Source organism: Squalius cephalus, assembly GCF_949319135.1.
Source record: "Squalius cephalus genome assembly, chromosome: 7".
NCBI lineage: Eukaryota > Metazoa > Chordata > Actinopteri > Cypriniformes > Leuciscidae > Squalius > Squalius cephalus.
In genome coordinates this window covers 29,851,635-29,865,560 of record NC_137128.1, presented here as the reverse complement: position 1 = coordinate 29,865,560, position 13,926 = coordinate 29,851,635, and the positions used below count along the sequence as shown (strand labels likewise).

Sequence of the window (13,926 nt, the reverse complement as noted above, 5' to 3'; positions counted from 1 at the left end):
AAAATACTTCAAGTCTTGTTATGTTTAAGTGAAAACCTCTAAAAAACATTACAATTGCAATTCAATTTGCTAGTTATACAGCCAGAAGAGAGAAAGAAGCAGATATTATATAAACAGTTGAGATCAACCAAAATGTTTACATGGAGGTTGTTGCTAAACTGAATTACAATGTTTTGTGTGATATCATTCATTATCACACTTGCTGTTATAATGATTATCAATACTTTATTGTTAGACACCTCATAGGCTAAATATACAGTTAAATTATTTATATTTAGCCTACAATTAAATGACTGAAAATACAGATTATAAAAATAACCAGTTAAAAAAATTCTTTTCATATTTACTTTAATATATAGAGGCTTAAAATGAAAAATAATAAAAAAAATCTTGAAACTCTCTTTCTGTAAAATGCTGTTTAACCATGACCAAAGATTACACAAATCGACCCTGATGCCTGCCGTCCCAAAATAGCCATGAGCGTTGTTCATAATCTCTTCAGTAGATGGACAGCAAACTCGCCAACTCAACCCTCCTGAAAATGTGAAATAAGGTAAGATGAGAAACTTCAAATGATTTATAATATTTAAAATAGTAGCATCTAAACCTAGTAGCATATTCCAGATATTTTTCAATGTTTATATTGGTAGATAAACCTGCTACTGAACGTGTATGCTAATTATCAAATATTATTCAATTTGGTTTTTGTTTTAAGATACACTGTATGGACTGTTTTATGCAATGGCATTTGCAGGAGATTAAAAGGAGATTTTCATGTTTTGAGCTTTATATATTTGTGTTTTTGAATCTTGGTTTCCGGAACATGTCTTGTGGCTGTTATGAAGTGGTTTACTGCACTGAAAAATATATGTGGAGCATCATTTGTCAGTTGAATGAGGGTGTCTGTGCCACACGGCAAGGCAATCTGTATAAAATTATGTTTTCAGATAGCATACTGTACATTTTAGGACTAGTGACCCGTTTCAGTATTTCTTCAGTTTTCTGGAGTCCTTTTTCAGATCAACAAACATTGTTCAGGTTGTTTTAATGTGTATATAAAATTTACGTCATTTGTTTTATCTCTATTTAGTTTAAGTTGTGTTCAATAAATATTGGCTTAAGCATTTGTTTATTGCATTTGACTTCCATTCTTATACCTGGAAAGCGACCCTTCCTGTGCAAATTATTTTAGTCCTTTAGAGAGGCCATTTCATTGTTGACTGCAAGAAGCCATTTTGTTAATGACTGTAATGAAAAATTTAAACCAATACCTAAAAGACGAATGTAGTTGCTGCTGCTAATTAACTACAGACTGATTCTTTTAATGCATTTGTTGTTGTAAGAATTGCCCAATAAGACTCCATTAAAAAGATCATATCACATAATTTAAATGTTTTGTTTTGTTGTCATCAGCTGAAAGACCCCCAGAGTACACTCATTTACAAAAACACTTGCTTTATGGGTGACACAAAGTGGATGCGGAAGCTATTTCAGTACGGTAGAATCTAATGAGACCTAATGGGAACAATTTTATGGCATGTAATGCAGGATTTATGTTGTTATTATGCACAAAATATAAAAACCTTGTGATGTTGAAAAAAAGTCTGTATTAAACAGAAAAAAAAATTGTTTTGTTAAATAACTGTTGGTTCTTTCATTTTTTTTTTATAGTATCTTTTAATATGAGCACATCGCCCCTTAATGATGCACCTCATCCTGACGTGTCGCCGGGGAGCATGCAAACATTGGCCTCCAGGCCCCTGCCCCCCCACCCCGACCCCATTACCACTAAGAGGGTATGCTTCTACAAAAGCGGGGACCCTCAGTTCACGGGGCACCGGATGGTCATCAACAGTCGCACTTTTAAGACCTTTGATGCTCTTCTAGATGCCCTCTCCAAGAAAGTGCCTCTGCCATTTGGGGTAAGGACCATCACAACACCAAGGGGAACACATTATGTTCGTACTCTTGATGATGTGCAGGATGGGGGTTCTTATCTGTGCTCGGATCAGAAGAAAGTCAAGCCTTTTTACTTGGATGAGGTCCACAAGAGACAGGTCCCTTGGAACACTACCAGAGCTGTCAGCGCGGGACGCAGAGCACGCAGAGAATTGGTCCGGCAGATAGCAAAGAAAAATGAAGTGACCACAAGGACAGTAAAAATGGCAGAAAAAACTGTGGTGGTGCGGACACCAAAAAGACTAACGGTGTATAAAAACAGGGATCCGAGCATGAAGCGAGTAATTGTAGTTCATAGAAGAACAGCACCAAATTTTGAAACGCTAATGGATTATCTTTCTCAAGTGATGCAGTTCCCAGTTGTGAAGCTTTACACAGAAGATGGCAGAAGAGTAAGTATATAGTATACAAATATTTATAGTATGAAAATAGTATTTTTTTCTGGCTAAAATTATCACAGAAGAACGGTACCGTAATTAGGATTAAACATTGTCATTTTTAACATAGCATAAGTAATTGTCTGAACAAAACAAATAATATAGTGCTCTTTTTAAAGTTGTGGATGGTACAATTATATTAAATTTTAAATTAAAAGATTTTTTAACTACAAAATAAGAATATATTAATGCCTTTTTTTATTCTGTAAAATTATGTTTTATATTTTTAGAGTTAGTTACATTCCTATCCAGAAGTTAAAGATAATGTTATATTCCAGAGGTTCTTGGCACATCAGCCATGTTGTTTTAAAATAATAATAAATAAAGAATAAAAAAGAAACACACACACACACACATATACAGCAGTCAAAAAGAATTGAAGATAATCACTATGGAAGTCTGGATGTAACTCAATGGTTATAATAGCTTGTAAAGATCTGTACACCATATTGGACAACATGTATCAGAGGGTTAAATAGAGGTTGGTGGCAACCAGATAGTTAAGGATCTGAACTTCTAACATTAAGGTTAGTTTAATCTCAGTCTAAGGAGTTAGTGAAAACACAATCTTGCTCTATTTTAACTGTACCCATAAAAAGTTTATAAATAAAGTTATTTGAAAAAATATATTTAACAATACATTCTAAAAGTAAAGTGATTTTAATGTATTTTGTTAAAACACTCAATTAAGTTTTAGCTCCTATATCTTTGATTAACAGGAAAAAACAAAAAATAATGTGATATTATACTATTATGTTTTGGTTAGTACAAAAGATTTTAGTACTGTTAAAAAACTGTTTTACAATATTTGTCCTGAAATATATTTTAGATAATTTTGTTTTGTTTTGTTTTGCATTATCAAGAATTTTAAACATATTAGTGAGCTGTAAAACTTATGTCTTAATGTTTGAAAAAAAAAAGAAAAAAAAAAGGACAGATATTTACTGGAAACATTACGTTTCTTATTTATTTATAGGTTGAAGGACTTCCTGCCCTCATTTTGTGCTCTGGGATTGTTGTGGCAGCTGGTAACGAACCCTTCAGAATAGGAAACTACAATCTCCAAGCTCCCACAAAAGTCCAGTCAAGGATATCTGAATCATTGGGTCCAACACAAACTGAGACACTACTACGTAAGCCTAAATTACTTTTTTAAAATATTGATTTATTTAGCACTTTTCTTTAGTGATAAAAATCTTACATTTTAATTTTCAAGTTTAATTGATTATGTCTCCCCCCCCCCCCCAACCATCTTCTACTTCCATTCGTCCATTAGAAGAAAAAAATATTTCAGCGAGGACTTTTTCAAGATCAAGGAATTTCTCTTTATCTTCTGAGAGGTTCCTTGTAGAGCAGATCAATAAGTCACTACATGGAAATCTGACAGAGGACAATAGGACAAAGAATGAATCAATGGAGACCGAAGGTAGTCAGCCGGTGGGATCAGATGAGGTGGAGACCTGTGACTGTACGGAGGGTGTGGAGGAAAGGAATAACCCCATCATGCCTACTGAAGACGACATTGAAAAATCATTCCGGGTCAATGAGGATGGCAGCATGACAGTGGAGATGAAGGTGCATCTTACTATAAAACAAGAGGAAATGATCCACTGGACAACCACACTGAGTCGCACCTCCATTAATAGCCAGCAGAGAGCAGTGTGCAATTCTAAGCCAGAATCAAGTAAAAACTCATTAGATGTAACCAATGACTCAGGCAAAGAGTCGAATGGACCTCACAGCCTAGATTCAAAAGAAATCAATACATTCGCTAACAAATCTGTAGGATTCATCAAAGAAAAAAGAGAAAATTATGGCAGTGATACATCATCTGAGAAGCCTAAGCCCATCTTTAGAAGGCCGCCCACTCCAGGCCCCAGACAACAAAGAAAAGAGGCCTCAGTCGAAAACATCAAAACAGTTTCAGAGACTGATGTTCAGGAGAACTCAGTGGGTGCATACTCATACTTGGAGCGGACTGCACAGGGAGAGCTGACGGAAGGTTACTGTGTGGTCAGTCGCAGCAGTAGCAGCAGCACAAGAACCGTGTCAAAACCCGGGAGGAGTGAATCCGGAGAAGTTAAGCAGAAGAAGTCTCACTCCTCCTTCAGATCCTCAGGCATGGCAGAGGTTCTCCAGATACAAAACAATGGGACAATGGGAATAACAGAGACTGTGGTGCACATATATGAATCACAGGGTATGTGTGACAATTACTATGCAAATACACAGGTGGATGTGGACAACAAGCCTGGATACCACACAAAAGCTTTGCCTCAAAGTAAGCCAGGCTCAACAGACTCTGGACCCCCTTCGTCAAGTAACGATTGGGATGTAGATCTCACTAGACAATCCACAAGCTCCAACTCCCAGGATGGTAGAAAAACTAATATGCTGTCATTGTCTTCTGCCTGTTCAACACCTCCAAAAAAGATAAACAACAATCCATCCATCCTCACTAATGATAAAAAACAAACCTTGGTTGGGTGCACAACTGAAATAAATTCAAAGAAAAGTATGCATCCAGCAGCAGCAATGGAACAAGAGTCGGACGATAAAAGCATCGTTGGTTATAAAAATACACCAAAGTCCAAAAAATCAAAGAAAAGTACTTCTTCTGAATCATCTGGGCTTGGGAAGAAAATAAAGGTCAGTGCTCCAGGCTCTCCAAAAGACATCCAAATGGCGTCTGACACACTGAGCCACACAGGATCAGAGAAAAAGACTAGCTCAGCGGAAAGTGACAAACGTGAACACAAAGCTGTAAGAGACAAAAATAAGAAGATTAAAACATTGGCTAGCTCTCCGAAGAGTAGAAACTTGGATCTTGATATTGGGAATCAAAGATGGTCAGATAAAGAGCTCAAGTTAAAAGATAAAACCATCAAAGGCATCTCCCACAAAGTAAATAAAAATGACAGTGACTCTCAAGGGCCTAAACTAAAGAAGAATAGTTTAGACATTCGATCACCAGCCCATCCAGCTCCACTGATAAAGAGGTTACAGAAACAAAGGTCAGTGAATGGTGTCAGATCAAAATCCTCTAAACAAAAACAGGAGTTGAGTGAAAGTGTGTCATTGCCTGTGCTACAGTCCTCTTCCTCTAGTGTAAATCAATATGTTGAAAACTGGCTGAAAAAAATGGAACCAGAATCTGTGCCCTATAATGATGAGACGGACAATCCTGAGATAAGGGCGGTATTCCATATAGGGAATGACTCCACTGATGACTCTGAGATTAAAAGTGACCCTGAAAAAAATAGTGTAGAGGATGAAGACCCTGTTCTAGAAAATAATGCTGAAGAGCCTTATTTGTACACTCACCCACGTGTACAAATAAGTAGTGAGGGAGAGTCAACCGAGCCACAAAGGCCAATAGGCTTTTGTAAGTCGATGCCAGTTTTGACAGTACATTTTGAAGAGGAGGGTCTTGTAAGAATGCACAAGTCATCTGAGAACTTGGTTCCCCCAGACCCTTCTGGGACATCTCAAAGTACAGAAATCAGTATTAGGTCAGGCATGAAACCAGTTTTGCAACAGTTGTGTTCATCTGTTCAGTCCATCAAGCGGGTATTGAGTCAGACCCGTTTAACACCTGTGGAAAAGGAAAAGTCCAGTAGCCTCCCAGACTTCTCATCTCAGGTGGCCTCTGCCTTTGGTTCTCCATCCAGAGCTTTTCTGTCCTTCTTGTCACTGATGACTCTGAGAGATGGCCTTTCAGTCCTCTACAAAGATGAATCACAGGCCATCAACCCCAACATCTGCCCAGAGGCCTTGCAGGTAATGCAGTCCTTGGAAAAAATATCCAATATTAAAGATGAAGTTGAGCTAAAGGCCAGCTTAACCAGTCTTCAAAGTTCAACTTCATCCAAATTAAAACAAAGCTGGAGAGATTTCCAAGAGCAAAATGGCTTTGGAGAGAGTCCACCACTCTCACCAAGACTATCAGAGCAGGAGTTTGCTGTAGAAGTAGACTTAGAAGGAGAAACAGAGGATCAAGACAAACAGAACAATTTTAGTATAGAACAGTTACTGGATGAACTGAACATGCCTGAAGATCTTCACAGAGAGATTTCCTCACTTGTTGAAGGAGAAATAACTTATTTTAATCAAACAGACTTAATCAACGATGCTGATGACACCAGTGAAATCTCAGGTAAAGAAAAGAAAAACGACGGTGGCTCGTTGAGTGGTAGTTTAGAGAAAGCTGCTGACATGGAAGAGGAAAAGGACCATAATGGCCAAGTCAGTGACACAACCAATGATGACATAACCAATGATCCAAAAAATCCTGAGTCTCAGGAACTACATTTAATTCAACCTCATTCCCCTGACTCAGAAACTATAGAAAAGGACCTTGGTAATGAAGATTCTGGCATAGCAGTACCCAATCAATCACCTGAGGGTAATGGTAGAGATTCAAGTAAAGCAGAGGTTTTAGAAATGTCTGATAACAACCAGATGAATGCAGAGAACATGCAAGAAATGATAATGTATGAAGACCCAGAATCTGAAAACAAAGATGCGAAAGAAAATTGTTCTCCCACATCAGAACAAAAGATGATAGATGTAGTTGAAGAAAAAGTTTCTGAGCTCTCTGATGACCAAGACAATATTTCTGAAAGTGAGGACAATATAACTCAAGAGAACATAGAAGACACTGATATTGAGGAGGAGGACATAATCCAGAACATAAATGAACCTAGTGAACAATCAGATGCTTCAGAACCTGATGACACAGATGCCAAATGCTTATGTTCAGCATCAGAAACTGAGTGTGTGCCATTTCCAGACAGTGAATTAGCTGAGCTAAATGAGGAAAATCAGTACAGTACAGCTGAGAACTGTGTCAGAGAGCAAGCTGATCATTCTGATTTTGAGGAAACGATTGGTGATGGAGGACTGGAACAAGAAACCAAGTACATCTTATCGGAACGCGAGTCCCTTCACTCAGAGCCCTCAGAGACGTCATTGCCTCACCATGATACAAAGAGTGAATGTAGAGATCAAACATTAGAATCATCTAGTCAAGAAGATGATCAGGTGATGTCTCCAGATGCGGATCAACAAGGATCTGTGGTCTCAGAAGGTGAGGATCCTGATCCACTCTACAATAACGGCAGCCCTCAACAAGGTAGTAATGACGATAATAGTATGACCCCTGAAGCTGAATATGAGAAAACACAAATTGAAGAAGAACATGAAATTAATGAGGTGGATAATGAGAGCTCTGAAGTCTGTGAAGAAACTGATCCAGATGCTGAACCAGACTCTTGTACAGTAACAGATCCTGAGGCTGTGGATGAGAATGTGACAGAAAAAAAGTCATGCACAAGTGATTCTGAACCCTACAAAGTTCAGACTTTAGAGAAAGGTAGACCCACCGATAAAAAGGACAGTTCCACTGAAGAGCGCAATTCTGAAGAGGATGAAGATGACTATTATGGCAGTTTGCTTGATACTCATAATAATAATGTGAATGGTGTTCAACATTCTATTGCATATACTGACAGTAAAGATTCACTGGAAAGGGAGTCATGCAGCAGTACTAGTAAAAGTGAGCACCAGTTTGAGAATTTGGGAATGGAACATGGATATAATTATCTAATACATCCAACTGAGATCTCACAAGAGCTGTTAGACTTAATCAATTCAGCTTTGTTGTCCTCTACCCTGACTGTCACATGTGATTCAAATGGTAACCTCAGAATAGAGCCAGACAAATGCAAAATGAGGGAGATATTCATGGCTTGCCAAAAGACAGATGATCAGTACGGTCAAAAACATCTCCCGAGCCCTAATACATCAGATCTTTCTGATTACAGGCCTGAGACATCTGACAATGGTGGGTACCAGTCGCAGGAGCTTTTTACCGAGAGTGGAGAAGAGGAGGTGGAGAGGTTACGTATCTTTAGAGATATTATAAAACAAAGCACAGAGAAGCCAAAAAGAAAAAAACATGTAAAAGAGAACGGTTTGATGAAATCATCTACATGGATGACAACAAAACATACTCCTAGTACAAGTTTAAAAAGCAGTAGTCTTGCTTCTTTTCAGGATGCTAAAAGTGTAATACAAGAACCACTTTGCCACAGTAGATCGCCTAGTGATAAAAGTTCACTTAATGTAGAGTCTGTACAGCGCATGGCTTTAAAAGATAATGTGGACTCTGGAGACGGAGTGCTGATTGATAAAGGAAGGTGGCTTCTCAAAGAAAACCACCTCATCCGAAACTCACCTCCTGTGTCCATGGGAATGTATGGGAATGGAGACACCACATCAGCTGACACAGCTCAAGACAACAGGAGTGATGATTCACCCAACCAGTATTGTGAGAACCAAGCCTCGCCTCTGGCGTTAATATCCTCTTCAGAGCTGGAGGACATGGCTAAACCCCCTACACCGAAGTGTACATACTTCAATATTTCACATTGCAGTGACTCTGATCCTCTCTTGGATAATGACAGTGTCAACAGTGGCAGCAGTGGAGGGGATGCTAGGAGGAACAAGGAACTTAAGGTATCTCCAATGGGGGAGTCTTCTAAAATGTGGGCAAAGAAAAATGGAAGTATGTCTTCATTCGCATCTGTTGAGTTCAAACTGCCTGATGGAAAAGTTTATCCTCAAGAGGGGTCAGGATCTGGTACTAACAGATCTCAGAATCAAGACAGTCGGACAGTACAAGAAGAGGAGTCGAGGGAGGGAATAAGTCTCAGGTGTGGGCAGCACTGCCCAATACTATAGTTCAAAAGGGAAAATGTAGCAGATACAAGAGCTTCTGGTATTGTTAGATTTCAGTTATTTATAGAGGTTTATATGCTTAAACTGTTTGAACAACACATATAATGTAAAGAACTGCAGTAATAAGACTTTAATTTTCACACTTGGGTGCCTGTTGGACATTAAGCTTTCAGTTGTAAACATTTGATTGTTTTAAACGGTTTTGGGCTATTTCAAACATGTCTTTTCATTTCACAGGGGCTATATTGCACAATTGAACTGATTTACTTGAATTTATTGAACTTCCTAAGTGGTATTTGTTGTTGCTTTTCCTAATTTAGGCCTGTATCTTATTTGAATGTAATCACATTCAGCCCCAAAATATGCTTGATTTTTTTGTTTTGTTTCAGAGATGTAGGGACTCTGGCATATAATAATAATAATTATAAATAAAAAAACAGGTAATGTGCAAGTTTAAAACAGCATGCAAAATACCCTTTTTGAAGGGTGGTCTGCTGAATAATCTCTCAAGATGCATTGCCTCACTCTTTGAACCACATTTCAAAGTGGCTTTGAATGAAATATAATAATAATAATATATTTAGAAAAGTGATTGCTGTTACTTTAATTAACGTCATGTGTTTAGAATAGGAAGAGCGTGAACAATGCTCAGTTTTCTGTTTTGTTTTGTTTTTTGCACAAAAATGTCAAACTGACGAAGCAAATATTTATGTTTTGTATATAGTTTGTTATTTTTTAATGCAGAATTAATATAGCACAATATCCTGGGAAAGAGCACTATTTTAAAAATCTGATTGTGCATAACAGCTGTCATCATTATCACATTAAATGTGATTATTTTTATTGTGCTGATAACTCAGAAATCAAATAAAATATACATTAAGCACCTCTACAAAGGATATATCTTATTAAATGGAATGCAGCAATTACATTGATGTAGGTCTTATATATTTATTTCCTTCAACACAAAAGCTGTTGTTGAATATACATGCAGACGTCCTCAACAGATTGACATCAGTAGCTGCACACAGATCAAATTTAACAAATATATGTAATACAAACAGATCAGATAAACTAGACCAGAAATCACCCAAACACATTAAAAAGAGATAGACAGAATAAAAATATAAGGGTATATATATAGGACTCATTCTGAGGGTTCCTGGATAAGGGGACAAATTAGCTTGGTTCCCACAAAACTGTGTTGTTAAGTAGTGTGGGGTTTAAGGAAAAATCGAACAGCTCATATTGACTTTAATGTCAGTGGGAAATGTTACATGCTTGCCATATAATGTGATTGCCTATATCAGAACCTAGACCATTTTGGCTGCTATCCAAAAGGTTCTGATTTTATAATGCAAATGGTGAGCTACTTTTTTTTTTTTTTTTTTTTTTGCAAGAATGGAAAATCATTATTATTCTATTTGGACAAATTTGTTGACATATAACTTTGAAATAAAAACATGCTACTGAACAATAAATATTTGTTGTTGAGGTTTATGTCATGGAATTTTTTGCTTGGATGTGCATGTTGAAATTAATTGTAATTAATAATAATATGAATAATAAAAATTGGTACATCTTGATGGGTATTCTGAGTTGTTCATGGGAAACAAAGAAAATTCCACTCATTGCTCTCCATCCCAGACAATTCCCAGCATCTTGCAGCTGAGCTCCCAAAGTTTCTCAGCCATTTCATCATCTCTAGCAGCTCTGGTGCATCTTGAAGGTCTGCAGTTGCTTTAGAAAATGAGTAAGGAATAGAGGGGACAAACAAAAAAACAAAAACAAATTTAATTTGGGCGCCGAAAAGTCGATTTATATGTGATGAGGCCTCTGCAACTTTATTACCTGTAGTAACCACCACTTTCTGTGTCTAATTCTGGTTGTACTGCGCAGTAAATGGTAGTTTGTGCTCCCTGCACTGGGGTCTTTGTGAAGGGTCTGACAACTTTCCACATGATTAGAAGTCCAAGATTCATGTGTCTTTTAAGTTCTGTTCGAACAATTCCTGGATGGACTGCATATGCTGTGACACCTGTGTCTGCGGATAAAATTTAATGATAGATCAAAAAGTACTCCAAAATTTCACCTATTACGCTTTAATTTTCCCATTTATTTTTATCTTCCGTACTTTTAATGAACACTTACCCTTGAGTTTCTTAGCCAAGGAACGGGTGAAAAGGATGTTGGCCAATTTACTCTGACCATATGCCCTCCTACTGTGGTAATTCCTTTCACTATTGATATCATCAAGTGTTATAGTACCCCAACTATGAGCCATGGAGGAAAGGTTGATGATTCTTGAGGGTGCGGATCTCTTCAGCAGATCAATCAGCAGGAAGGTTAACAGGAAGTGACCTAGGTGACATCAATTATGTCACTTACATTTATATTTACTATACATTTATGAGTTTGCAATATTAAACATGCAGCAAGACAGGATTTTAAAGTTGGAACGGGTCAGGATATGCAAAGGCACAATATTGTTCAAACATGCATAATAATGTTAAAAGATAACATTAAAGAAGAGCACAGAGGTCTGAATGAACAAGAAATACACTTTACCCAAGTGGTTGACACCAAACTGCATCTCAAAACCATCTGCTGTTTTAGAGTAAGGACACATCATGATCCCAGCATTGTTAATGAGTATGTGGAGTACTCTCTCCTCTGAAAACAAGAGGAAAAAAAAGAGGACTTTAATTATATATTTTTTTCTGTAGTCTGCCGTAGGAGGCACACTGGTATTTTTCAAATTTGTTAGATCAAATACTCTTAATCAGATTTGAGTGTAACTGTAAAACTCTTACCATTGATGATTACCTCAGCAAATTTTCTGATTGACTTTGTGTCAGATAAGTTTAGTTTTTTTATCACTATGTTTTGATTCCCTGAGTCCTCCATGATCTCTTTATGTGCTCTTTCTGCTTTTTCAAGGTCTCTGCAAGCCATTATTATCCTGGCCCCTGTGGAACAACTCCAAAAAACCATGACTTTTATCATTGGTGTCCTAGAAAGATAAATTTGTCTACTATATATTTCATGTTTTTTAGTTGTTTGGTAACCGCAATAGAGAAGACAAGAATAAGATAAATGTGATACCGCGTTTTGCAAGGTCTCTTGTGGTTTCTTTTCCAATGCCAGTATTTGCTCCAGTGATAATGACTGTTTTGCCATCGAGTCGTGTAGTAGATGACCACTGGCCACTGAAAAGTTCTCTATGTAAAAGCATCGTAAATATAATTTAAAGGGCAGTGTAATGTGAACTTCCTTCAAGGATCATTTATTAACAAGAGATACAACAAATAGTGAATAAGAAAGGGCAATCAAAATAATTGAATGATTAAATGACTCAATGAAAAAAAAAAGTATATATACAGTGGCATATCTAAACTTTTTTGTCTTAATGAGTATGTCAAATAAACAATAACCTTTTAAAATATTTCTGAACTAAACCAAAATATGAATTACTGTAGAAGAATAAATAAAAGTTGTGTGATAGCAACTAAGAGTATAGGCTTACATCTTTACTGTTATGCAGTTTTAGTTATAACATTTGTACGTTTAATTAAAAAGACAGAAATGATAAACCTACCTCAGAGTGTATATGTTGGACATCTTGCTCAATGCAAAGATGCTCTAAAGACAACACATGACTTCCCTCTGGAGTTGTTCACAGAAACTGCAATGAAAGACAATGGATTGTTTAGCATGAGCCACATGCAGAACATTGGTTTGGATTAGAAATTGAACTAATCCAAGGCTAATCAGTTTAAATCCCTGATCTACTGTTAACTCAGCTTGAATGCATTCCTCACTAGATTCTGGGAACTTGCTGCATGTTTTGAACCTATTTATGTTGAATTTGAACAACCTAAAATATACATCTAAATGCTAAAGTACACAAAACAATTAATTTAGAAATATGAAATTACAAACAGCTGAGTGGGATTATATTCATTCTCTTGTAAAGGAACAATAGAAAGGGGACCACACACACACAAACACACACATGCGCGCTATCATTCATTCAAGCATGATAAGATGCAAAAACTTTTTTAAAAATCTGTACTGGCATGCTGTCTGTGAATTTCCTGTCTGTGTGACAGATAAACACAACAGCACAGAAAGCCTCTCCAGACAGCACACCGGCCGCATTGAGTTCTCTTTCACGCTTCAATGGACAAATACACACAAAAGTATGCGCGCTTTTATCCTCGTAAGCACAGTTTTAAATGACTTAAATAAAGTCTTAGATTAAGTCTTAAAGATTTGTGAGGACATAGGATCTGTCAGATCCGCATCATGAGCTTCTGATCTTAAAGTGACAGCAGCCAACAAACCTGCTGCTGAGATGTAAATCTTGACTGAATAACTTTAATAAGGATTCATCTATATTAAATTTAAAATGTATGCAGTGAAGACTTATTAAAAGAGCAAATTTGAGTGACGTTTGTTGCAAAATGGCACATCACGAGTGTGGATAAAGCAGGGCTACCCTGCTTCCCTCGGACGAGCACACGCATGCTCTCCTGTTCTCTTCCTCTATCGAGCCAAGATGTAAGAAACAGCTGACAGCTGACAGCTGACACCTCGATAAGTGGTTCCTAGAGCCGGGGCGCCGCCAGCAGGACGACTTCGCTGAGAGTGTTACAGGGGCCCCGAAGTCAACGCAGGCAATGCACCACTTCCTGTCGAAGCGGTAGGAAGCTTCCTGCCAGTTCTTCCACTGCTTCTAGTCGGCCTAAGTTGTCGTCGACTCAACCTCACCAGTGGTATGCACCCA

At 37.5% G+C, this 13,926-nt stretch overlaps 2 protein-coding genes across 5 annotated transcripts; one reads left to right on the top strand and one right to left on the bottom strand.

The window, feature by feature from the left end:
* The first annotated feature begins 476 nt into the window (after window positions 1-476).
* Window positions 477-10,147, top strand: LOC307161036 (uncharacterized protein). Its single transcript, XM_079875489.1, has 4 exons — window positions 477-553; window positions 1,672-2,351; window positions 3,373-3,529; window positions 3,673-10,147. The coding sequence occupies exons 2-4, from the start codon at window positions 1,683-1,685 to the stop codon at window positions 9,138-9,140; spliced, it is 6,294 nt and encodes a 2,097-aa protein (XP_079731615.1). The 5' UTR covers window positions 477-553; window positions 1,672-1,682; the 3' UTR covers window positions 9,141-10,147.
* Window positions 9,947-12,851, bottom strand: LOC307161037 (retinol dehydrogenase 12). Of its 4 annotated transcripts, none has more exons than XM_079875491.1 (7): window positions 12,736-12,851; window positions 12,243-12,358; window positions 11,951-12,106; window positions 11,706-11,810; window positions 11,289-11,498; window positions 10,989-11,181; window positions 9,947-10,877 (listed from the first exon to the last, which is right to left on the bottom strand). In XM_079875491.1, the coding sequence occupies exons 1-7, from the start codon at window positions 12,756-12,758 to the stop codon at window positions 10,766-10,768; spliced, it is 915 nt and encodes a 304-aa protein (XP_079731617.1). In that variant the 5' UTR covers window positions 12,759-12,851; the 3' UTR covers window positions 9,947-10,765. The 4 variants fall into 4 exon arrangements, with proteins under 4 accessions (XP_079731617.1, XP_079731618.1, XP_079731616.1 ...); XM_079875492.1 differs by having other exon boundaries at window positions 11,951-12,150; window positions 12,736-12,826; XM_079875490.1 differs by having other exon boundaries at window positions 11,951-12,358; window positions 12,736-12,836.
* Window positions 12,852-13,926: the final 1,075 nt, after the last annotated feature.